At 44.9% G+C, this 26269-nt stretch overlaps 1 protein-coding gene across 4 annotated transcripts; it reads left to right on the top strand.

Moving 5' to 3' along the window:
• The first annotated feature begins 102 nt into the window (after positions 1 to 102).
• Positions 103 to 24678, top strand: B4GALT4 (beta-1,4-galactosyltransferase 4). Of its 4 annotated transcripts, XM_088668224.1 has the most exons (10): positions 143 to 447; positions 2030 to 2071; positions 2172 to 2244; positions 5260 to 5440; positions 9238 to 9707; positions 11532 to 11764; positions 14827 to 15014; positions 16013 to 16135; positions 23385 to 23489; positions 23937 to 24678. In XM_088668224.1, the coding sequence occupies exons 5-10, from the start codon at positions 9437 to 9439 to the stop codon at positions 24076 to 24078; spliced, it is 1062 nt and encodes a 353-aa protein (XP_088524350.1). In that variant the 5' UTR covers positions 143 to 447; positions 2030 to 2071; positions 2172 to 2244; positions 5260 to 5440; positions 9238 to 9436; the 3' UTR covers positions 24079 to 24678. The 4 variants fall into 4 exon arrangements, with proteins under 4 accessions (XP_034972091.1, XP_034972097.1, XP_088524350.1 ...); XM_035116204.3 differs by lacking the exon at positions 2030 to 2071; XM_035116200.3 differs by lacking the exons at positions 2030 to 2071; positions 2172 to 2244 and having other exon boundaries at positions 103 to 447.
• The last annotated feature ends 1591 nt before the right edge of the window (positions 24679 to 26269 follow it).

The raw sequence follows: 26269 nt of genomic DNA, 5'->3' as shown, positions 1-26269 counted from the left end.
GGAGCCTTTGGAAGGAGACGCCAAGCGCGCTAACCAGGACGCACCGCTATTTGCGCGCGCGCGCGAGCGAAACGCCGGGTCTCGTTTCCAGGCAACCGTGGCGGGGGTGGGGAGGTGGGGGTGGGCAAAGCTCTGTGACGCTCTATCTGCCGGGAGGAATCTCTCTATGGTCATCGGAGGCTGCCGTTCTGTCCGTGTCTCTGTGGTTGGCGGGGGATTTGGGTTGATACCCGAAGCCCCATGTAACAGCCGGACCAGAGGCGCCCGGCTGGGCGGCGCGTAAAGGACTCGGGTTGCGCCGCGGCCCGCTTCCCGCGTACCAGCTTCCAGCGTAAGAGCAGCGGCCTCTTCAGGGAGCGGGGAAGGGATGCTCTGGGGCTGCCCGAGCCCGTGGGCGCCTTCTCGGGCGTAAAACCCCCCGCTGTGGTCGGCAAGCCTCCTCCGAAGGTAAATAGGCAGTCCGGTCGCCTCCTGAGGGCCGGAACCCCCTGAGCGCGGCGGGACTTGCCTGTGAGGAGACAGGCTGCAGCGTGGCGGGGCAGCGGATTTATGGGCACACCGCTCCGTAAAAGTGTCCGGGGTTTGTGGGGTGGGGTGGCGGCGAGTATGACCAGGCGTGTTGGGGCGTAATTACAGCAGCCGGGCGCTTTTCAAGCCGGAGGTGCGTAAAATGCGCGTCTCACACAACACAAGTAGCGCCGCTGCATGGGGACAGGAGAGGAATGGGCTCTTAGCGTTTGGGAGGGTCCTCACAGGAGATCCTGCTATACCTGGGTGGTATATAAAACGCCCAGTGGAAACGCATGTGTGTTTAATGCATTCTCTCTCTGTTTTAAAACAGAACTGTATAGAGCACATAGTTTTTTCTACTTCCTCTCAGTTCTCATAAAGCTCTGGTTGGGATAGTGCATGGACTTGGGTGGCTGTCAGAGGGAAATTCAAGGAATGTGCCTGGAATGCTGTGAATCTGTACACAAGGCCTCGGTTGATGGCTGACTCGAAAAGGGAGGCTTGTCTGGGAGGAGGCTGACTTCCATACAGTTGTTTGTCTCTGTTAGCTGTGTGAGCCGGATGACAACCATTTGTGGTAGGCTAAGCTAGAGTGAGTGGATGATTTGCCCGGGGCTACTCAGTGAGCCTTTATATATGAATAGGGATTTGAACCTGATCCTCTGCTTCTGGAATAGGATACCTTTTTCAACTCAAAGGATGTGTTTCCTTGTGGGCAACCTGAGGATTGCATGCCCAGGTGGGTGGGGCAGGGACCAAAGTAGGGGGGGCAGGGTATGCACCCTTTGTACAGTTGGCCACAAGCTAGGCATGCAAAACTCAAGAGGTTTCTTACATGCACATAGGGCTGCCAGACTCAATAGTGGACAGGGCTTCTGTGCCTTTAATTGCCCTGCTCTCTGTTGAGTTTGGAAACCTTGAAGAGAAGCCAGCAGACCCTTTGTTTAATTTCCAAGCAAAGGGTCTGCTGGTTTCTCTTTAAGGTTTCCAGACTCAAAAGAGAGCAGGGCAATTAAAGACACAGAAGTCCTGTCCACTATTGAGTCTGGCAACCCTACATGCACAACTCAGCATCCTCCGTTTGGACAAGCAAGACTCATTATACTTCCAAGAACTCATTCTAGCCAGACAAAAACACTCAAGAAAGAGCAGGATCAGCCCCTTGACCTAAGGTTTCTGGGCATTGTACCCAGCTGGCTGAATGATCCTTTTACTCCAAAAGTCGTTCATCTGCACTATTACGTGCTATTAAGAACTGTATGTTAAAACAGTTTACATTGGATGATTAATCTCATTTTTTTTTGACATTTGCAGAAATACATTTGATACTTGAGCTTAACTTCTATAAAGCGCAGTTACTTGTATTAGTAAATATAATTCCAACATTTGATACTTTACAGATTACATTCTAGAATAGGGACAACGCCCATAATCCCCAATCATTGGTTTACTTACTTAGCAGCTGTGGCCTTTTCTCCCTCCTTTCCCTATTTCCTCTATTAGTTGCTTTCATTTTCAGTTCAAAAGATCACCATTACATTGCTGATGTGATTCTCCTTAGGTAAGTTTGCAGACCTGTTGGGAATAACACTCTTGTTTAAAAACCAGTGCTCTAGAAGAATAATACAACTGAACATTTCATTTATTACCCAAAAAACTAGGATGCAAGATTTGTAACAGAATTTCCGATAGATAGGGAGAAATGGAACATTTGTGGAAACACATTTTTCAAAAGTAAGTAGAATTCCATATATGCTGTTTTAATTTTTAAAAAGCCTTTAGCCAAGAGGTATAAACTTTTTTGTGGCTTGAAGTCATTTTACCAGTGTTAATTTGTTAGGACAAGTGTTATAGACAAACACTGGTAAGCATGTATGTTGTCCTCCTACGACTACACAGCATGTGAGGATTACTTAGACACTAATACAGAGGCATATGCATTAATTCTCAGTGCTTCCATTCCTTCCTCATCAACAATTGAATACAACAGAGCAAAGCCTGAGTTTTTCCCTTCCAGTCAGTGAAAAGCACTATTGGGAGACAGGAAGTTATTCCTATCTCTCATTTCCTCCTGCAAATTCCTTTTAGGGGACAAATCATACTTCGTTTTAATCATGTTTTTTTAAAAAGCGCACCTAATGTTGCCGTTTCTTAATAAAAAGAAGCCTTGGGTTTGGGGGTAATATGAATTGAGCTCACAACAGAGCCTGTCACACTGGTTTCCCACAAAACCCCCACCCCACCCCACCACAGCATTCCAGGCACCTGCTGTTTGCTCTCAAATATGCTGAGCCAGTTTGACACAACTGAGACAGCTGAAGTGTGCTTTGCTTTGACAGAAGGATTGCGCAGTTTGAGTTGTGCTTCTCTATGTGTTCCTCTATCTGGAGCAAACTCCTGGCCATTTTCTTTAGTAACCCCGGTCCTTGAAGTTGGCAGCAGGGCCAAAAGTGGGTAGTGGCTACAAGGTGAAGTTGCGAGCAGTGAAAATGAAAAGAGAGGGGCTCTTTAGGGTTGCTCCTACTAACCTTGCCTTATAGCCCCACCGTAAGCATCATTATGTGGCAGCACCAGGGAATGCACCAGGATTAGGATTGCAGCTGTTGTACATCAAATGAGTGCTGACAGTGCCTCAACAGACAGGAGACGGAAGTTCAGTGCTTGCTATTTAATTTGCTGTCTCTCCCATCCCAGCATGGGTCATTTTATTGCTCCCTTTTATTGCTGAAACTTAATGAGTGTTTGTGCGCAGGAGTTGCTGCACCTCTTTTAATTGAACCAACTTCTAATTAATTTTCTGGATGCAACCATCACCTGAGGAAATAATTTGTCTCGATATGTGTGGCTGACTTTTTCTTTGGTTTTGCTAATAGAAACTGCCTTGCCCTCTGGCATCTGCAAGGTACACTGCTTTTTCTCACCAGGGCAGCAGTTCCAAAAGATTCCCAGAATGAATTGGATCCTTTGCTTTCCATCTCCCAGGAGCAGGATATTTATATACTCAGAAAGTTTATCACATTTGAAATTAATATTAGTAATTGCTCTAAGTGTTGGAGCCAAGCCAGATAAATTTAATGATGCCCAAAGCCCCACATAATGAATAGAATATGCTTGGATTACAACTAACCAGCCTCATTGATTTCAATGGAGCAAGAACAGATTACTTTTCCTAAATTAAGGTCATTGTTTAAGTACCTTCCAGCTGGAAGCTGTAGGAGGACAAAAGGAAATTACATTGTCTGCTTGACACCTGTCATCCAGAGTCTGTTGTCTTATCTGGCACAGGGAATTTCAATAATTATGCCTAATGTACAGGAGAAGGCAGCAGAAAAAATGTTTTCCTTTACAGACTGGCAAAGAGATAATAAAACTAGAGTTTATTACTATTTGTCAGAGGACATCTGAAATTCTAGATTTCCTAAGCACCAAGGGGGAGGAAACATTTCCTAGGATGTATCATAAGTTTAGTTTGAAACAAGAATGACTGTTAATTGTTAAATGGCTTTAAAGTGATTTTTAGGGGGTGAATGAACCAAATTAAACAAGACAGGTGTTAGTAATGCAGCTGCATTGTGGTGCTCAGATCACATATAATCTTAAGTGTTAACCTGGTTAAAGCCTGGTTGAAATCCTGCTCCTAGGCATTCACTTGAATCCTCAGGTTTCATTTCCAGACCAGATTATACAAACTGTTTGTTACAAACATGTTGGACTTCCTGGGCAACTTGCTGCTTACATAACTCTTGAATTTTGTTAGCACTTTGGCTGCTAAAACTCCTTAGCAGGATTTGTAACATGTAAGTGAAGAAGCAAAGTGCAGGGTAAGGAGGGTGGGAAGCTGCTATTCCTATGCTGGGGTGGCATCAATTGAGCTCAGAGTAGACCTATTGAAATTAATGGACCTAATTTAGTCATGTTGATTAATTTCAGTGTGTCTACTAAGTAAAAATTGATTCCCACTCTGGTCTTTATATGTTGTTTCCCTGTTCATGCTTATGGACTAGGAACATAGGAAGCTGGCCTTATTCTGAGTCAGGCCAATGGTTCATTGAGCTCTGTATTGTCTACTCACTGACTAGCAGCTGCTCTCCATGGTTTAAGGCATGGAACCTTCTTACCCCTTCTTGAAGACAGCGGGGATTGTACTTTGGGCTGTCTGCATTCAAAGCACATGCCTGACTACTGTTACAGAAAAACCAGCTCTTCCCCAAACTAGTTTTATTTATTATTAACCCAGGAGCTATGCTGTGTGGGTGGCATATATGGTACATTTAACTCACAAAGGAATTGGTGGTATATCTTGAAGCTGGGACAGCTCACTTGGCAGAGCATGAGACTCCTACCCTCAGGGTTGTGGGTTTAAGCGTCACATTGGGCAAAATGACCTCAGGGTCATGGACATTGGGCAAAAGATTCCTGCATTGCAGGGGGTTGGGCTAGATGACCCTCGTGACCCCTTCCAGCTCTACAATTCTGTGATCTATGACTTCCTACAAAGGCAGAGAAACTTGCAGGACAGAAATAAAACCGGGCTTGTATGTTTTGGTAACCCGATTCTGTCAGGCCACTTTTGCACAGGCATCTGTGAGTGTTTGCCTGCTCCAGCTCTCCAGAATTTCCCCGATGTTGCTTCTTTTCACGTCTTGCTAGAAAGAAAAGAGAAGGGGTGGGAGGAATTAAATGTATCAGAAGGGGTGAGGGAGTGGCTTTCTAATAGGGGAAGGCTGAAACTGTTGACTTTTCTTTCAGTGGCTCCTGCAGTTTTGAGCAGACTCCTCCTGAATCCCTGAGAGGCAACAGAGGCTCCTTTATGGTGTGGGGTTTCAGGTCTGAAAAGTGCCCTGCCACCTGGCACTGGAGTCCTCGTAGCTGTGATAAGGACAAAACAGCTTCACCGCAGCAGGAAGAGGAGCAGCGGTGGCAGGATCAAGTAAGTATAAGGGGCTCGGTTTCTCTTGGCTCAAGCAGCAGGAAGGAAACGGGAGCGAGTGGATGAGCTGCATCTTTGACTCGAGTCTCTGTTGCAGGCTGAATGGACCAGGCTAAATGGGGGCTTGATCACATTTACTCCAGTGGAGGGATTTTCAGCGTAGAGAGCAAGAAGAGGAGCTGAAGCCATATTAGAAATTATGAAAGTTAGGAAAGGGGTGAATTTTAAAGCATTCATTGAACTCAGGTCTTAGTTGTTCTTTCAGTTTCAGGTTATCTCTTGTTGGTATTTTGAGCTTACCTTGCCTTCAGGTTTTTTTTTGTTAAGTAGAAGTGTATCTGCCTGCAAGTGTAAGGAATGCAAATGAACTTAGTCTGTGCTTTCCAGCCCTTTCTAATGTTCTTCTGAAATTTCTTTTGGGAGCATAGGAAGCTGCCCTTATACTAAGTCAGACTCTTAGTCCATCTAGCTCCCTATTGAACTGACTGGCAGCTTCTCTCCAGTCCTACCTGGAGATGCTGGGGATTAAACCTAAGACCTTCTGCATGCAAAGTAAGTGCTCTGTTATAATAATTACACCATCTTTTCCCCTGACAGGGACTTAAGGCGACTTACAGATAAAATAAGAACAGCTGAAAGTGAGGTGGGGGTGGAATAATTAAAAAACAAGTAAGCGTTGATAGAAAACACATACAAATAATTGCAATAAAAACAGCATAGCCCAGTCAGTACAGTCATACCTCATGCTGCATCCGCTTCAGGTTACGTGTTTTCGTGTTGCATCCCGCGGCACCCCAGAAGTACCGTAACGGGATACTTCCATGTTTCGCTGCATGCGCAGAAGCGCTAAATTGCACTGTGCGCAGACATGGCACTTCAGCTTGTGTCAGTTCCGTGTTACGGACGGGTCTCCGGAATGGATCTTGTCCGTAACACAAGGTTCCACTGTATATTATTTCCTGCTAGCACCACATGTCTTTCTGTATGGGATATCCTAACACAGAAGTGGGGAACCCAAGGCTTGGGTGCGTCTTTGTCTGGTCCTTGGGACTTTCCCCAGGCTGCAGCCTCACTGGCCCTGCCCTGCCCTGCTCTCTCCTTGAGAGCTTTTGCATGGCTGGAAGGTGTCCTTGAGTGCCTGGGTGGAAGTGTGTGTGCACGTAGAAAGCTCTGAATTTTTCTTTGCTGGAATTTAGCCTTCTGTACAAAACTGAGAGTCACATCTGTTGCCTCACCCTCTTTTTTGCCACCCAGCTCTGACATATGGCATCCGGAAGGTTGCTTGCAAGAGCATGCAGCCCCTGGAATGAAAAACCGTTCCCCTCTCCAGCTTTATACATTTATTTATGCAGTGTGTTTGCGTCTGTGGTTCTTCTGCAGAAGCATTATTTTCTGATTTTCAAATGCTTAAAATGGGCCATTAGTTACCAAAGGAGAAAAACACAGGCCATTTCCATTCAATGGCGTATGTCCACACCAAGCCAGTACAAAACCTTGCAGTCTCCTATTTGCAGCTATTTCTCAATACACGAAAACACCATTGCTATATATAATTGTGAATAAATAAATGAGCATTACTGCCAAAGCTGCAGTCCATAGTTAATACTGGAAAACAACAAATCATCTTCAGATAATACTGGCATAGTAGCTACACCATGTCCTGAGGTCTCACGATCACAATGCCTTTTCGCCATATTGCTTATTTTGAATGTGTACTATTTATTATCTGCCCTTCACCCTAAGGTCTCATGGGGGGGGGGGTTGCAACAGTTTAAAAATACATTAAAAACAGTTAAAGCAAAAACATACAATTACAAGAAAAAATGACAAAATGTAGTGGACCCTGAAACTACACATCTCATGAGTTGGCGGTATGGGAAAAAGCTCTTTTTGTCATCTTCTCTTGTATATTCCGCTTGGTTAGTTAGTTGCAGGTTTGTTGCAAAACATTATTTGCTTAGAGGGCAGGTGCAAATTTTAGTTTGCCGGTTTCAGAGCTTGCCACAAACTAGTAACTTAAATACTGTAAGTGGAAACAAGATAGTGCATGTGAAAAACTGTCCATGCAGTGGCTTAGTTCTTGTACTTTTTTATTTCTCTATCCCTGTTGCATATTTAATCACTTTCTACAACTTTTTTAAAATTTCTGCTTGGTGGACATTGGACTTTTTAACCCCAGTGTATTTTTCTCTCTCTTTTTCCTGCATCATATGCTTGGCACATAGCATTGCAAAGATGCATTCCTCAAAATCACGTACCTTGCCTATCTACCGGACATCAGACCATATATTCAGCCTCCCTACTTCCTTTTTGCATAGCTGTTTGCTGAGCTGAGACTGAAATGTCACACTTGAACTTGCAGATTGATCAGTGTGTGTGTGTGTGTGTGTGTGTTTAGCATTTAATGAGCTTGTTTTTTACCCTTCAGTATTGCATTTCTCCTACTGTTGTATTAATAGTGTACTTGCAGGGGAAAGAACCATTGGTGACTTGCCCTATTTGAATGCTACCTTGTCATCTTAGGATGATATGGCTGATGAGGAGGATCCGGGGTGGGGTGGGGGTGGGCGTTTAAGGCTTCTTTCAGATGTATATGAAAATAGGAGTCCTCATGTGTTTTGGTTCCATGGGATGTGTCTGGCTTCCCTTTATCTTCCCTTTCCTACGTATGATTGTTTAAACATGCAATCATATTGTGCCCAATTTTTCTATTTAGGCTTAAAAACTACTCTGGGGAGATGTGAGGGAGTTTTGTGCCCCAGTTGTCCAGCCAATAAGCACTCTTTCATCTTTTCTTTTTCAAGCTGAGATAACTTGTTCCCCCTGGGCTGGGTCCCCAGCAAGAAAACTGTCCACCTGACAACTATTTATTTTAAATCATCACATGCCACCTTTCACCAAAATGATTACAAGCTGGTTTACCTGCTACTTCCCCTCCACAAACAAAAAAAGGTTGCCCATCACAGGAGTATACCTCCTGTTTTTATGTACTATAACTCCCATCATCCCTGACCATTAGCTGTGATGGAACCAATAGACCAAAATATCTGCAGGGCACCAAGATGGGAAAGGCTGCTTTAAACTCTACCTGACCCAGAGTGCTTTTTTTGAATCACCCAAGAAAAGTGGAGATCATACATTTCTTGAACAGCTTGTAACTTGTGACTACTTCAGGCAAAAAGATTCCTGCATTGGAGGAGGTTGAATTAGATGACCCTTGTGGTCCCTTCCAACTCTGCAATTCTCTGATTCCAGGTTCTTAGGTAATTCATATGTTTCTTGAACTGCATTTATACTAATTGGTTGCTATAACATCTGTTCTCAACTTAATAGACTCTGTACTCACTGGGGGCATAATCCAAAATCTCCACTCATGCAGCTCACATACTCTCTTGCCCCACAGAATATAGGAACACCAGAAGCTTCCTTATACCAGGCGATACTGCTCTCTACCTACCCCAGTTGTCTATTTAGCAGCTGTCCAGGCTGTTAGGTAGAGGGGTCTTTCCTACTCTATTCATTGTCTTTTGCCAGGGATCCTCTGCATGCAAAAATACGCTCTGTCACTGAGCTATGGTTTCTTCACGACACAACTGCTTGCCTAACACTTGGGAAATTAAGATTTTTTTTCTATGTATGAAGCTTAGTTTTGGAGCTTGTTTTACTACAGAGGGAGGAAGAAAACCCCACTTTCCCACGACCTTTGTGTTTTGGTATCATAGCTTTTGCACAACTCTTCTGTTTAGAGGTTGGAGGGGTGATGGCATAGAATGACCTTTTCGTCTCTCTCTGAACAGGTCGACTCTTGTAATGCCTGCCTTCCGCTTATCATTGAGCTAGAAAGACATGAGTTCAAAAGTCAGAGGAGACTTGTCAGAATGCGGCATCACAGAACTCCTTGTTTCATCTTGACTTTCCTGCTCTCCTCGAAGTGCACTGTGACAAGGAGACGTCAAGGACAGTGTCGAGGGAGCTGCGTATAAACCAGGCAAGGCCATGGGCTTGAGCTATGCCAGCCTTCATGTCTCCTACAAGCTCAAGCTGCTCATGCTATTCACCTTGTGTGTCTTATTGGTGGGCTGGGCCACTTCCACTTACCTAGTGGATGCTGTGCACGAAACTCCAAGAGCAAAAAGCATTGTGGGGAGTTTCCGAAAACCAACCACTATCACAGAGGAGCGAACGGAAAATCCAAACAAGAACACCATGCCTACTGTGAAACTGCCCATAATGAAGCCCCTGTGTCCCTCTCTGTCTCCGTATCTGCGTAAGTTGATTCAAGTTTTCCAATCTCAGTCTTAAGGCAAGACTTCATGGATTTTGGGGCTTTAGCTTAAAAGTCAAAGAGGGGAGAATCCCCCCCTAAAATCCTTAAGGCATTGGTGTGTTGGGGGGGGGAGACTTCAGGCTTGTGTGCCTAATCAGGCCTGCCAGGCCTCCCCATTGGACCTGCAAGGCTGATTTGACCAAGCCATATCCACCTGCCATACCCCAATGTTATACAGGGTGTTGGGAGTGAGGCAGGTAAAGTCGCAGCTGAGCCAAAAAGAAGATTGCGCCTGCAGAACCCTGTGTATGGTGCTCTGTGTGGCTCTTGCAAGCCACCAATGATCAGGTAATTGGTGGTGCTAGCAGGGAGCTGTCCATAAGGCTTTGAAGCCTCAACTATCAACAGATTGTCAGGGCTTCAAAGAGCTGTGCAGCGCTCTCTGCAGACACCAATGATCAGCTGATTGTCAGGGCTTGCAGGCCTTGTGGGATGAAAACAGGTCAACTGGTGTCATTATAATGTCAGGTGACTGACAGGTGGGCAGTCCCTCCCACCTTTCAAATTTGGCCCACAGTAGGTGGGGGAGAAGGGACGCGGGTGGCGCTGTGGCTTAAACCACAGAGCCTAGGGCTTGCTGATCAGAAGGTCGGTGGTTCGAATCCCCGCAACGGGGTGAGCTCCCGTTGCTCGGTCCCTGCTCCTGCCCACCTAGCAGTTCGAAAGCACAGCAAAGTGCAAGTAGATAAATGGGTATCGCTCTGGTGGGAAGGTAAACAGTGTTTCCGTGTGCTGCTCTGGTTTGCCAGAAGCGGCTTAGTCATGTTGGCCACATGACCTGGAAGCTGTACGCTGGCTCCCTCGGCCAATAAAGCGAGATGAGCGCCACAACCCCAGAGTCATCTGCGACTGGACCTAATGGTCAGGGGTACTTTTACCTTTACCTAGGTGGGGGAAGCTAGGGATCCAGCCTGCTGTCCAGATCCAGTTCCTATCCCTGTCTTAAGGATAATTTGTCATTTGCACATAGATGAGAAAACACTTGTAGCTTGTACAAATCAGCCTTCTGTTTTCCTCTTGGCATTACATTTCTCTGTCTGACATAATATCTTCTAGTACTATTCAAAAAGGTGATTCATATGTCACAGTTCTGTGGCTGAATCCTATGCCAACAAATATTAGAATTGCATGGAGATCCTTTTCCATTTCTGTGCTGAAACCTGTGAGATGGCAGCCAACCGTGCTAACGCGAGCATCTCCTCCATAATCGAGGCACCCCACATGATTCCACTATTTAGATATTGCTGGACCAAGTGGAAAAGCCATTCCTGTACCACATCAATAATGTATGAGTCTGACCTTGATAACAGGGATGATGAACTTCTGGTCGTCTTACCTTCCACTGCTTTACAATTTTTGCAGAGTTCCCTTTAGGGTTTGCGGTTACTAGTTCCCAGTTTGGGGGTTATGTTTCTAGCCTGCTCTTAGGATTATGGTACAGAGTCAAAGGTAGGAGCCCCAGGGAACCTCTGGATGGAAGGCCTAATTGACAGCTGACCACACTGAGGAAGAATCTTGCTTGCCCGCCCCCAATCATCCTCCCCCAGGTAACTTAAGGAGTAGCTTGCTGGTCAAATCCAGCTGCTTACAAAAGATTTTAGTGTATAGTTCCAAGTTTAAAAAACAAAGCATCAAATAAACCTCCTCAGTCTCCGAAATGGCTTTGCAGATTCCTAAGCATTTAAGTTAATTTGCTCTTATGACTTACAGCAGCTGTGTTTATAGTTTAGGAAGATGAGACTGAAGTCATGCTTTTTCCCATAGGAGGCCCTAGCAAGCTTTTCTTTAAGGCATCTCTCACCCTGGAGGAGGTGCAGAAAGAGAATCCTCAAGTGTCAAAGGGGCGCCATCGCCCAGAAGGCTGCTCAGCTCAGCAACGTGTCGCAATATTGATTCCACATCGCAACCGAGAGAAGCACCTGTTGTACCTGCTGGAGCACCTTCACCCATTTCTGCAGCGGCAGCAGCTGGACTATGGCATTTATATCATCCACCAGGTGGGTCCATATAGAACATCTGCAGCTAGAGATGAGGGGTGAATCCAAACCTTCCTGCCCTGTGGTTGTGTCTTGCGGTCTTTTGACTGTTGTCTGTTTGTGCAATTGGCAGTCAGAACACTGCTTCAGGCACATTCCAGTCCTGATACAAATCCATATCAGTGTGTTACCAGCGGTTAGGAGTCCCCATGTGCACCGATGCTGATGAGTTTCGTCTTCTGCTGCAAGAGCTTAGAGCAGATCAAATGAATTAAGCGGAGCGGGTGGCAAATTAACTTTATGCACTGTTGGTAGAGCATTGTTCTCAAAGCTGCCAGGCTTGAGAAATGTGTCTTGCTCAAATAATTGGCTGTTTGTGTCCTGGGGCTTGGCTCGCGTTTTTGTGTGTGCCTGACTTCCTTCAGCTATGCTTGGTGAAATTCCCTTGCACTCACTGCTTTAGAGGTGGTGTTTTTTGTAAAGAATAAAATGTTCTTTGGCCTTCATCTTCCCTTGAGTGCAAAAGGTGGCAGCATTTATAGCAATAGTGACATATATTCTTGGCTCACGCTTCATGTTTCATAAGTCAGTCTCCTATTAATAAATAATATGTTATCTATTCAATTTTTTATTTTTTTAAAAAAAGATTACAGTGGAAACTGGAGATGGTATATCTGGGTCTCTTGTTCTCCAGAGCTGCTTTACCTATCCATTATTTTATTGGCTGCTCCTGTTCCTAGGCTTGTAAGCTACATGGATCAAGATGGGGTCAGAGGGGGTATAATGCAGCCACATCGCTGTAGCAAAGCAGGTTGGGTCTGGTCAGGGCTTGGATAGGAGGCTGGAGAATCCCATGTACACCACCTTGAGTTCCATGATGGATGCAAATACTCTTAAGTAGACCAAATTGACATTGATTTGATGCTATTTTGTACACAATTACATTCTGGCTTAGTGGGAACCTAAATGAGGTTAAATGTGATAACAATTTCCAAATCTCCTGAAATAATACAAATGGGGGCTAGGAGATGAGAGTTCCATTCCTTAAACTGCACCACTCTTCTGCTCAGAAGTAATATTTGCACATATATTTGCCATCTAATCAGCTGAGGTGGGCTAAGATTTTAGATAAGCTCTCCTGGCGGAACATTGAAGTATGTTGCAAGTGTTGTACACTTGGCTAGAACTTCTTCCTTAAGGTGTCTGAAGCTGTGAAGATCTGCTTCCAAGTCATTGTAGGCCTGGATTAGGGAACCTCTGGCCTAGGGGACAAATGTGGCCCTCCAGGCCCCTCTCTGTGGCCCTCAGACCTCTACCCAGGTCTGTTCCAGCTTCACACCCTTCTTGAGTTTGTTTGCCTGGCTGTAATGCATCCTTGAACTCAGAAGGACATCTGAAGGCAGCGCTGTATAGGGAACCTTTTATATTTTTATATATGCTAGAAGCCATCCAGAGTGCCTGGGGCAACCCAGTCAGATGGGCGGGGTGATGATGATGATGATGATGATGATGATAATAATAATATGCCTCTTGCTCATCTGGATAGTGGATAAGATGAGAGTGTGAATGTGTGTAGAACTATTATATATGTGTGTATAGAACCCTACTATAGAAGGGTAGGATTTTCATTTCATTTCATTTTCACCGAGGCATTACATTTTGCCTTTGGCCCTGGCCCCTACTGACACGTGGCCCTTGGGAGGCTGCCCAGGAACAAATGCGGCTCTTGAGTTCAAAGTTTCCTTTCCCCTGTTGGAGACAATAATGAGCTAGGTGGACCTCTTGTCCTTTTGCAGCACCTACTTTTTGCCTGAAGCTGCCTAGAATCTCCAGTTCAGTGCTGAAGTGACAACTTGCTTCATCTTGGCAGTCTCAGTCTAATTTAAAACAAAAGCAGCTAATAGTATGGCTTTAATATTCGTCAATACTTGGTTTTTATAAAACCAGCTCTGTATGAAAGAGAAAAGAGGAGCTCTTTTTTCCTTTTAAGAAGGCTTTTCATCTTTTATTCATTTCCTGTTTGCCTGGTGAATGCTATTCCGGAAGAGTTCTGAATGCTTTTGTGAGTGTCTCTGTTCTCCATAAAAAAGTATACACATCCTTGCCATTGTAACAGGCGTTAGGTTGCTGAAGGAGTTTCTCTCAATTTCAAAAGAGAGAAGGAAAATATGTATTTTTATATATGTTTGTAGAAGAGTAAGTGGGGGCAAAACAATATTGTCTCAGTTACACAGAAAAGAAATTAATATTCAATTTTAAATCATCTTTTATTGTAGAGTGAATGAAATACTAGTGAACTTTAGAATGCAAAATATAAGTTTGATGCTGCAGTCCTAATTATTCTTACAAGTGAATAAGCCCCATTGAACACAGTGGGACTTACTTCTGGGTAAACAAGCAGATGATTAATATTGTAATTCCAAGAAAGGAGTCCATACCCATGTATTTTAAAACTTAAGTTGCAAACTGAATGCCAAATGTTTACATTATCATACCTCTGTTGTTGTCAATGACCATGGGTTGTGGAGAACTTTCCCAGCAACTTAACAATTCTGTTATAAGGTAAACAAGTAAAACTACAAGAACAAAACAAAACAAAAAATTCCAATGTAGCCCAAGACCTAGGTGAAAACAACCACAAGGCATTTGAATAGATTAAGCAGCCAGTAGTCTTAGCAATATTTCAAAGGGCATAGCTACCGATACTGATTGAGGCAGTTCTAGGAGGGGAGCAGCCAAATGGTAGCTGGTCTCAGCCAAGTTAATGGAGGGCACCTTTGTTGCCCTATGTTCTCCTTTATAGGCAGCCAGGAAGGGTGGCTGCTGATGGGATGAGAGACACTGTACATGCAAGACGAGTTGTTTGCAGCTAGAGCTGGATTGGGCTCAAAACAAGCATATGTTTTTTATTCATTTATAATATTTGCATTACCTTTTCTCTCAACCCCACAGCTGCTTTTCTGGTACAGTTGCTGTGAGCCAGGAAAGGATACTGTAAACGTGTGATCAGGAGAACATTCTGATAGGAAGTTCACTTAGTTTTAACAGGTCTGACGTGAATTGCTTCCTTTTCTTGTTTGTAGGCTGGCAGTGCCACGTTTAACAGAGCAAAACTGCTGAATGTGGGGTACTTGGAGGCCCTGAAGGAAGAGAACTGGGATTGTTTCATATTCCATGACGTGGACTTGGTACCAGAGAATGACTTCAACATTTACATGTGTGGCAGTCAGCCAAAGCACTTGGTAGTGGGTAGAAACAGTACAGGCTACAGGTAGGAGCTAGGAGAGAGAACTTGCATCTTCGGAAGAAGAGTTGATTTGCATGCCCTTTTCATAGTGATAGAAGTAGGGGCACTAACAACAGGTGATTACCATTGCTTGAATTTTGCAAGCAGAATTGAAGCAGGCACCCTAGCCACCCATCATATTATGTATCCTACATGCATGTGTGTGTGCGCACGCACGCACGCACACACACACACACTGCAACCCATGAGAAAAAAGCTTGTCTTGGGAGCCATGATAAGACAGAAGGTGGATACAGTTTCTGGGCAGGTGAGAGAGACCTGGCATGACTCACTTTTTCCTCTGCATGTTTTTCTAAGCAGTGGGGTGAGCAACTCTGCTCCCTCTTGAGTGTAATCTGTAAGGGACCGCATGTCATCCGAGAGTGAACATGAAGCCAGAAGCAGGTGGGGCCAGATCAAAGTGTGGGTGGGACTACCCCTATTCTCTTTCTACTCCACCTCTTTTCCTGTGCAGTAGGCTTGCTGGTGGATGGATGAGTTATTCTTACAGGTGGTATGAGCTGCATGCTGGCAGAGGGCTTCTGAAATTAGACCAACAGCTACATAAAATTAGCCTGAGGGCTGCTGGTTGCCAGCCTGGGAGAAAGATGTGGAGTGCCTTTTATGTATATATGCGCACAGCCTTACCCATCTTCAAGGAGCTTCCCCTACCAGTTGTCCTGTCCATTGTCCATCGTATTTTATATCTGTAGGGCTTTTCTCATTTCACAGAATGAAATGTCTTTGAGTCACATTCCATGCCATGGGAGAGCTAACACTGAGCAATTGTTACCTTGCTCAGGACATGGCAAGGCCCCTGAGAGCATATCTCTACACACACTTCATTATTCATTTTTTGCTTCAACAGATGGGTAACTGAACTTTTTTTTGGCTATAAAATAGTTTTTTTTGATAAAGGATATGTTTGGGTTTATGCCACTTTCTGAAAAGACTTTTCTCCACCACTTCTTATGTGTTCCTAGGTTGCGTTACCAAGGATACTTTGGGGGCGTAACTGCTCTAACAAGAGAGCAATTTTCCAAGGTGAATGGATTTTCTAACAACTACTGGGGCTGGGGAGCAGAGGATGATGACCTCCGCATCAGGTAATTGCGCACCTAAGCAAAGTGGGTGATGCAGACTGTGGATGATGGGAGCTCCTTGGCTATGACTCATACGTTGCTTAAAATGAATGCAGAAGGGGAAGAGAAGTGCTATGGGCGAGTTGGAGATGAGAAGCTTGTGCAATATAAATAGCCTAAATAGGGATATGAAATCTTGACAGGAGTACAGACACTAGTTTGAATTGACTGCACTTAGATGAGATCGTTACTGGTTGACTAGTGACCAGAAACTGTCTGCTTGCTGGAAGGGTTGTAGCTCAGTGATAGAGCATTGGCTTTGCATGCAGAAGGTCCCAGGTTCAGTCTCCAGGTAGGGCTGGGAACAACTCCTGCCTGAAACCCTGGACAGCCACTGCCTTTCAGTGTAAACAATTCTGAGCTAGATGAGCCAATGGTATGGCAGGTTCATATGCCCCTATCTTTTAAATTGACCCCCTTGTACCTAACTATTACTTAAGGCCTTACCTAATGTGGGTAGCGGGAAAGAATCCTGCTTTCTCTTTATTACATATATATGCTTAAGTACTAAAACTGGTGAGGACCACCCACCAAAGAAATATTAAAAGGAGGAGGGGAAGAAGGACTGTAAAATGGGCACAGCATTTAAAATGAGATGGAGGGGGGGTTGTGATGCACTTTTGCTTCAAACACCAAAGCACCATCTAAGAAACATCTATGATGCTACCACAATTTATTTCCAGCTGGCAAAACACAACTGCATTATTGCCCTTGGAAAAGCAGGTGCATCACAGCAACTAAGGACAAAGCATAACTTGAGGGGAAGCCCCCCTCCCCCCAAAGAAAACAAGCTTATGGTTGGAGCTAATGGTGGTTATAGTCCAAAATACATGTAGGGCACCATGGGGAAGGTCATTCATATTTATTAATATCACTTTCCCAGAAGGGTGGAGGAATGGTGGTGGTGATTGTGAATTCAGAAGGTATCTTGTGCTATTGAATGACAGCTTTGAATTCACAAAGGGCATGGCATTCATGGAGACAGACTTCTTTCATTGGGGTTTTTTTTTTTAGACCTCAGATATTGAGCAGGTCAAGTTAGTTGACTAAACTTCAAAAAAATGCAGCTGATCTCTTTCTCAACTTGCTTTTATCAACCTGAATGCTGGCAAAACAACTATTTTCCCCGCAACACAGTTGGAATGATGTCATTGGACGGTTCAGTGATGGTTGTGGTGTCCCCATCAATAAATTGCATAACCTGGAACGGCGCTTAATAGCAGTATTATCACAAATTCTGTCTGTCGCAAATATCTTGTGCTCACTATTAGCGGCAAACTCTGCATATATTTTAAGAGTGCAGTGGTTCCTTGGTAGTCGAACACCTTTGTTGTTGAACAAATCAGCTCCCGAACACCGCAAACCTGGAAGTGAGTGTTCTGGTTTGCGAACGTTTGTCGGAAGCCGGATGTCTGACATGGCTTCCGATTGAGTGCAGGAAGCTCCTGCAGCCAATCGGAAGCCACGCCTTGGTTTTTGAACCGTTCCAGGAGTCAAACGAACTCCCGGAATGGATTAAGTTTGACAACCAAGGTACCACTGTATTTCAAATTTTTAACTCCCATATATTCCGCCGTATAAGACGAACCCCCCCCCCATTTTCTATTTTAAATATAGAGTTAGGCGAGGGGCAGCTCGGTTAACGGGGGACCCGGCGTATAAGTAAAGGTAAAGGGACCCCTGACCATTAGGTCCAGTCGTGACCGACTCTGGGGTTGCGCGCTCATCTCGCATTATTGGCCGAGGGAGCCGGTGTATAGCTTCCAGGTCATGTGGCCAGCATGACAAAGCCGCTTCTGGCAAACCAGAGCAGCACACGGAAACGCCGTTTACCTTCCCGCTGTAGCGGTCCCTATTTATCTACTTGCATTTTGACGTGCTTTCGAACTGCTAGGTTGGCAGGAGCTGGGACCAAGCAACGGGAGCTCACCCCGTCACAGGGATTCGAACCGCCGACCTTCTGATCAGCAAGCCCTAGGCTCAGTGGTTAACCACAGTGCCACCTGGGTCCCTATAAGACAACCCCCCAAAGGCGTATAAGACAACCCCCCAATTTTGAGAAGATTTTTGGGGCTTAAAAAGTAGTCTTATATGCAGGAATATACAGTACTTGTGTAGAAATTTGAGAAACTTCTGGACATTGATAGCTTTGCACTGAGAGAGGTGCAAATGTCTAGCATGCAGTCGCTAGAAAAAGCAATTTCTAACACATTGAAACCACAGAAATGTGCAGTGTGTGGAATTAAAAAAAGAAAACAGTAATCATGGTAATATTAAAGCATTAAGTCTCCTGTAAGATGTGTACCATAATCAAATTTCTCATAAGTCAGCATTTCTCAACTGCTGGCTCTTCTTGCTGTTGTTAGGGAGTCTTGCTTGCCAGCTGCATTGACAGTTTGATTGGCTTTTGCTTACAGGATCTGTTTACTGCTGCCTCAGAGATCTTATCCTTTCTGTTTACCTTCCTCTCTGAATGTCAACAGAACTGTCATTTACAAGAAAATAAATACTGCAAGCTGATAAAAAGGAAAGATAGAAGCATTGTTCCTCTTGACTGAATGCTAAAAAGGGACGGACTGGGATTGAGAGGCAGTCTTTTTCTGTAGATGGCAGCAATTTCCAGTCGCAGCTGTGTTTATCTCTTGCAAGAAATACAGCAATGAGTCTTGTTGCACCTTAAAAACTAGCAAGTTTATTATGGTATAAGCCTCTTTAAAAAAAACAACCAGAGTCAACTTTGGCTCCTTTTGAAAGTTTATTCATCAGCTGGGTCCTGAGGGAAGGCATTTAGTTTCTTCTTTCTTGCATCTTGTGAACCAACTGTTTAAAAAAGGAGTTATTTTTCAACCATGTCAGTTGGCAATTTGATCCGGTGTCTCTCCATATTTCTGGCTTCTCTTTCTCCCTATACCCTTCACTGAGGTCTGTTTATTTGCCAGTGAAGATTTTATCAATAAGTGCATGGATGCTGCACATGCCCAGCTCTATCAGTCACCACCAGCTACTTATTTTATGGTTCCAAGATGAAATAGCCAAAAGGAATGGCTCTTAATTTTTTTATGATGATCTGCAGACCATCTAGATAAATTGTTACTGCCAGCTTACGGTCCCTGGTGCATATAACCATTCCCCTGAGATGAGTACACCAAAGCCTGGAGGAGCTGAAATCCAGCGCTGGCAGCAATTTCTAGTTCCCCAGAGCTCTGGAGTAGGACCAACACGCAGCAACATCTGCAATTGTGTGGTCTGAGCAGCAGCTGTGCATTTCTGGGTGGGGCTCACCATGGGCAGAACTACATGTTACACAGACATGCCAGCTCCTGGTGGCTTCTCCTCCTCCTCCCCCCCTTCTAAGGAAAAAACAGAGTTGAAAGGAGAAGCTAAGGAACATGGAAGTGGTGTGTGCAATTGTGCTTCCTCCTCTGCACTCCCAATCTCTGCTGCGCCTCCTGCAGGGTCCTACTTGAATTTTGTAAATGGAGGTAAAGTCTTGTCTAGAATTCTGCAAAGGAGAAAAAAATCAGCTGGGGGAACAAAAAGTTTCTGGGGAAATGTGGTGGGCAGGCTTCTGTGCTCCTAATCTCCTCATCAGAAAACTGTTTTTCCTTGGTTGGGGGATTCCTATGTATTCTTGCATGTAATTTGCAGTTTGTGGCTAGAGCAGTGGTTCCCAGATAGCTAATTATTGAGGATCCCCTATTTTTTAAAAGCCAAAGCCATGGCCCCCCTACTTTGGGGGGGAACCCCCTCTATGGTCGTTACCTGTGCAAAGCAATTTTTTGAAGAAAATGTGGGTTAGCCCCTATTAAACAAAGAGACCATAAAATTTGTGATATTGCCACAAATTGCCTATCCCCAGACAGTAGGAAAAACTTGTCTCCATTGCTTCACTACAACTGAATAAAATATAAAAAGCAATTGTGTCCCTAACTTGCAAGTGTTCTTTTTGTTGAAGGCCTTTTTTATACGAGAGAGTATTCAAACATGCCATTCCTTACTTGTAATCGGAGATGGTACATCTTAGCAAAACATTGCAGCATATGGTTCTGCTAACTGAGGGATCTTGCACCTTCAAGGCATAGGTGAAGGCATGGTCAGGGCTTGATACAGTATTGGTGAAGACTAAATAAAAAACAGCTGGGATTATGTATTGTTGGTAACAGTAGTAGTAGTAGCAGCAGCAGTAGTAGTGATAATAATCATTTTTTATTATTTAGTCCTCCTGTGCCCAAGTTCCATCCCTGGCTTAAAGAGACTAATTAGTTAAATACAGTACTTATTTCGAGTGAGGTTTTTATTTTTGCTGTTTGCCTAATAGGAACAACCAACTTCTTTATTTATTAGGATTCTGCCGTACATCTGTTTCCTCCCACCCCCTAATGTAGCTGCATAGCTTCCCACAGAAAACATGGAAACAACATCCACCCAGGCTGCCTTTTCCACTAAATAGACCTGGGTGATGTATTGATGAGGAGCAGACCGTGGCGCTGGTAGCACAGTGGCGGTGGTTTCACCAGTGATATACCGCCGACTGAAGCCACTATCCCACTCTGCCCTCATGGCGAGGCATGATGCAGCTTGTTCCTTCCTCTGCTTCTTTAAACTGCTCAGCTGAGGGGTGCATGGTTGCCGCTCCCTTCAGCCAAGCAGTTAACAGAGCCTCCAGTTGGGGGGCGGGAGGCCTCTTCCACCCCCCAGCTGAGCAGTTCAGCAAAGCCAGCCCCAATGCTCCTCGGCTCGCATATGAGTCTGAGAGGCATCAGGACTCACTCGCTGTGTAGGACTGGGCCATGTATCTCGGCTGCTTCTTCCTTCCCAAAGGTGGGAAGAAGCAGCCGAGATAAATTCCAGTCATGGTGATATGTCAGCATGTACTGGTATTTAGCTGCTGCTATATATCACTATGTTGAAAAGAAACTAGCACTACTGTAAACTAAATCATCAGAGGGTGAGCTGTTGTGCTAACCATAGTGGCAATTTGCTTAGCTCAGATGTTTTCAACCTTTTTGAGTCCACGGCTCCCTTGACCAACTACATTCTTTCTGTGACTCCCCTGTGGGAAAACATGCTCCGAGCCTCAGAAGCCTAGTTAAGCCACCCTTTCCCTGAAGAGCCGGCAGCCCCTCACCCCTTCCTTGTGAAGTGCTCTTTCTTCTCCCCTCTTCTCGGCAGGCATTGCACACAGCAAGCACAAGAAAGCGCAGCGTCTGCCTGCCTGCCTGCCTGCCTGCCTGCCTGCCTGCCCAGCCTCCCACTTGTCTGTCCATTCCCAACAGCAAGGGCTTGGTGGACTGGCTGGCTCCAAGGCTGCCTCAGCTCCTGGCAACCAGCCCCCCCCCCCGGTCAGCCCTAGAGGCACCATTTGCCTGGGGAGCTTGTAGCCAGGGCTGCTGCAACAAACAGCTATGCAAGCCTTTGGGCAGCAGAGATGTAAGAGGGTATCAGAGGAGGGAAGGAAGGAAAGAGGGAAGGAGGCCAGTGCTCCCTGCAGCACCCCTGACCATCATTTAAGGCACCCCAGGGTGCCACGGCACACTGGTTGAAAACCACTGACTTAGCTATTTCCCCTGTTGGATTTCCAAGATGAGACAAGAATCCCAAACACATAAGGCAAGAAAACCCTACCTACAAGCAGTGGGATAGACCATTAAACTGATAGTCGTTGAATCCAAATACTGTAGAAGTTCTTTTCAGTTAAAAAGTAGAGAGCAAGGGGAAGGGATCCTTTACATTTTTTTTTTAATGATAAGCATGTGAATCTACAAGCTGTTTGTGCTCTCTCTTCCCCCATCCCCCTCCAATTGCAAGAGCTGTAAGAAACTGTATCAGAGGTTTTTGTTCAATCCCAGCTCACTTGCCACCCAGAAACACTTTCACAAGTTTTTCCCCTGCCAGCAAGGAGGTGCTGGTCTTCAGCAGAGGCTGGATGATCCATATAAGACTTTCACTGTGCAGTTAACAAGATAAGTGAGTCCCTGGCAGGGGACCCCCTGGGTGTGTGTCCCCTGAACCCCCCAGGTATCCCCGGACCCCTGATTGGGAACCACTGGGCTAGAGAATGTCCGTACTCAAAAAGAATGTCCTTGGTGCTGCTGTCATCCATGAGTCCGATAGAGGGCAGCAGTTCCCTCGGATATACTGTACTCTTACAAAATGAAGTCGGGTTATAGAGCAGAGTGGGAAAGGGTTTTGGGTTTGTTTGTTTTTTTGAGAACTTGTTTTTGCTCAGTGCTGTGCTGCCGTGCTGCTTTTTGAGTCTGTTAGTGATTAGTTAGGCCTTGTCCTTCAACAAACTGCTTCTAATTGTAAAAAGCCTTCCGTGGATTTTGTCCCTTCAACGTGACTCCCTAGAATCCCTAAGCAAATGAAGTCTTGCGCTGTAATACCATCATCATTGGTTTTCTTTCACTGGTTGTTTTACAGCTCTAGGTATCTCTGTTTGGCATGTGCACTATAGGAAGATAGGAACCTATGTTATACCGAATTAAGGCGCTGGTCTGTCTAGCTCAGTATTGTCTACACCAGGGGTCAGGAGCCAACCTCCCACAGAGACATTTTAAAGGCCATAGAATGTTAATCAGCCAAAGGCCTGGATATAGAAAAACCCTTTCACCTGGCACCTAAAGATACAGTATGTAATTAACCTGCTATACTCAATAGCTAAGGTCAGGTGCAAGCTGCATTCGCCTCCCCCATGAACTCTTTCAGTGCATGCCATTGGGTGAAGTGGGGTTCTAACCAGAATATGATGGTTTTTTAAATCAGTGGATGGATGACCTGTCTATGGCCCACCCACAAGGAAACGGGATTAGGAAGAAGCAAACGAGCACTTGCTAGCCTTGTTTCTCTTATTTGCATAGCCAGATTGGGAGCGCTAAATGAATTTAAAAGGCTCCAAAGTTTGCCCCACCCCATGGAGGGATATCAGAAAATTTGAGATGGTGCCCCACATTTTTAATAGCAGACGTAACAGTTAAAGGTCTTCCATTACATCTTGTACAAAAATGCACAGTGTGGCTGCCATTTCAGTTGAAGGTAATAGGGACCTGCGCACTGCTGCACTAGAGGGGGTGTGAGTCAGGTGCCTCTTGTTTTATAGTTTTGTGCTGGGGGAGGTTGGGAGGTTCTGATCATCATTCTCAAGCCTCATTCTCTCTGCCCCCCCCCCCGTCTCCATGACATGCTTGCAAATCATTGCTATATTTGCATTTAGAGTTGAAATGCAGAAGATGAAGGTTATCCGGCCTTCTCCTCATGTGGCCAAATACACGATGATCTTCCACACAAGAGACCGAGGCAATGAAGCAAATCGACAGAGGTGAGTCAATGGAAAACTGACATACGGTCTAAGCCAGGGTGGCCATTATGGTGCCCACCAGAAGTTTTGGACTAAAATTTCCAACAGCTCCAGCCAGCATTTCCAATGGTCAGGGATGATGGGCATTGTCTCCTGCAACATCTGCAGGGCACAATGCTGACTACGCCTGGTTTAAGCATAGTGTGGGCACGGTACCCATATGAGTGGATTGTGAAACACCAAGCCTGCCAATATATCATATATAGAAGTTGTCCTTGCTCAGGTCTGTATTGCCTCTTAAACTGCAGTTTGCATCTTCAACCACTGGAACTTAAGATTCATCTGCTTTCAAAGTTTTACATAGTGTACCTGTCTCTAAAACAGAACCTTCATGACGTTTTAATTCATGCCCTCTTTTCTGTTCTCTCTCCACCCCACCCTACCCAATTTTTATTTTTAATTGTTCAGAATGAAACTCTTGCGTCAGGTACCTCAAGTGTGGAAAACAGACGGGCTAAACTCCTGCTCTTACAAGCTGCTCTCCGTGGAACACAACCCTTTGTACACCAACATCACAGTGGACTTTGGCAGGCCGACCAAGATTTCATAACCATCGCTTGTGCCTAATGAACTGGATGGGTAACGGAAGACAACTTCCAGGACCGACAACAAGCACCTACCTTTTTGTTGGTGGTTTCAACTGAATCAAGTACATTACAGGGGGAAGAATAGGGTTCCCCCCGCACCCGATCTCTAGTAGCTTTGTTAGATTTTCTTCCTGGACTTCAGGACAGTACTGGCCAGTTGGCGACTGCAGTTAACTTGAATAACTCTATGATCATGGTTTTTTCTTTGATTAAAAATATTAATTCCTTCCTCTGGAGGGAATTGACTTCCACTGCCTGAAAGCTATCTGTTTTGATAGCTGATGTTGAATCTCCACCATTTTAAAGTGGAAACAGGGATATAAGGACAATACTGCCATGCTTTTTCCAAGGTGCAAAGATAAAGGGCTTCTTCACCCAATGGGCAATTCTTTTTAAAATAGAATAGCCATGTTGGAAATGGCTTTTTCTTCAGCCAGTTGAACAAGCATTCATCATAACCTCTTGAGGTAAAGGTATCTGATGCCATTGTGTTAAGAATACCCACAGTGAGAACGAGGGAGATTTGAAAACTCTGAATAAAATATGGAGCATATTGAAAAGCATTCCATTGTCTTGGTGAAGCTTTCCAATTACATTGTCAGCTTAAGGGTGTGTGAGAAACCTTATTTAATTCTGCAGCTGGTTTGTAAAAATGTTTGTGGTGCCGTTGCCTAAGGACAGCAAGAGAATGCAGAGAGGTTGTGCAAGTAAATATTGAAGCTCCTCCATGCATTTCCTCAAAGGCATAATGCACACATGCAAAGTGGTCTGGAAACAACTGCGGGGGGCGGGGGGGCATGACAAAGTGGTTGTATAGCTTCTAGGTGCATCTAATGCATTTCAGGCTACAGTACTAAAAGTAGAACCTGTTTTTGGGGAGGGGGAGTAAAGTTTCAACAGTTCCTAGAAGGAAATGTTTTGCATTTTAAAGAAATTATACAACTGATATTTGCCCACTGATCCTGAGCGTTTTTCAATAAAACAGTACAGTAATTGGATTTGGGTGGGTGTTCAAAATGAAAGTGGGCTGTAATGCTTAGAATAGATAAATCACTGAGACTTGCATCAAGTCATGACTAAGTTGCATAGACTTCATTAGGTCTGCTCCTATGATTAAGCCTTTGTTGTTACAATTTCAAGTTGTCTGTCTGCAAGTCGCTCCGTAGATACCACCTGCCACTTCTCTTAGTGGATATGTTATCGTTTCCCCACAGTATGCAAGGCAGATACAAGCCATGACTGTCTGCACATGCGTGCATCACTGCAACCTGGAAGTGGTCAGAAAATGGGCTGGACAGAGGTGGGGCGGACTTACCTGTGCTCCGCTGACACATGCAGGGGTCAGGAACGCAACCCCTGTGCAAAATGGCCACCACCTATACACAATGCGTATTTCGTGGGTGAAGTGGCCAATAGGAACTTGTGTTGGCCTCACCCTCAGTGATGCTGCACAATGCATAATCGATTAGCTGAAGAGAGCTTTTATGTGCACTGAAAAAGTGAGGTCATTTGCATCCCTGTGGAGCAAACCCTGCCCTTATTGAAGCAGCTCCCTTAATAACATAGGGAGCTGTTTCATACGAAGTCATACTATTGTCCATCTAGCTCTCTAGTGCCCATACTTGCTGGCAGTGGCTCTTCCAAGATTTCAGACAGGCAGCCTTTTCCAGGCCTGCTTGAAGATCCTAGGGATTGAACCAGGGACCTTCTCTATGCAAGCCAGATGCTCCCTTCTGAATAATTGTGCAGTGGGGGGAATCCGGCCAGTACACAGGGCTACCCTTACGTTCCTGTTGCCTGCTTCACACCTAACAAACATTGTAATATGGTTGTTCTACACAAGATGAAGTACTGATGCATCTTCACTGTACAGTACATTACTGAATGCACTGCATAAGCAATTTGCAAATGCTTAATCTCTCACATGTCAAGTCCCCCTGCCATTTGCACTGAAATAAGTAAAGATGATCACCACCTGTTTATGGCGCAATCATCAGATCTCAAGGCATAATGAAGCGATGGAGTAAAAGCTTCTGTTGACTGCTTTGAATAGAAAGGTTATTAATTCTGCTAGAGGCTTGTGGGGGGAAAGGAAAGAAAAACCGAGAGTTGGTACCAGAAAGTTTAGCAGCACATTCCCAAGAGCTGACTGGT

Source organism: Zootoca vivipara, chromosome 4 (genome assembly GCF_965207765.1).
Source record: "Zootoca vivipara chromosome 4, rZooViv2.hap1.1, whole genome shotgun sequence".
NCBI classification, from domain to species: Eukaryota; Metazoa; Chordata; class Lepidosauria; order Squamata; family Lacertidae; genus Zootoca; species Zootoca vivipara.
The sequence above is the reverse complement of the archived record's forward strand: the minus strand, read 5'-3'. Positions and strand labels throughout refer to the sequence as shown.

Coding starts and splice junctions, on each gene's coding strand:
- B4GALT4 (XM_035116200.3), top strand. CDS start 9,437: ATGGGCTTGAGCTATGCCAGCCTTCATGTCTCCTACAAGCTCAAGCTG. Junction 16,136..23,384: donor GATGATGACCTCCGCATCAG/GTAATTGCGCAC, acceptor ATTTGCATTTAG/AGTTGAAATGCAGAAGATGA. Junction 23,490..23,936: donor AATGAAGCAAATCGACAGAG/GTGAGTCAATGG, acceptor TTAATTGTTCAG/AATGAAACTCTTGCGTCAGG.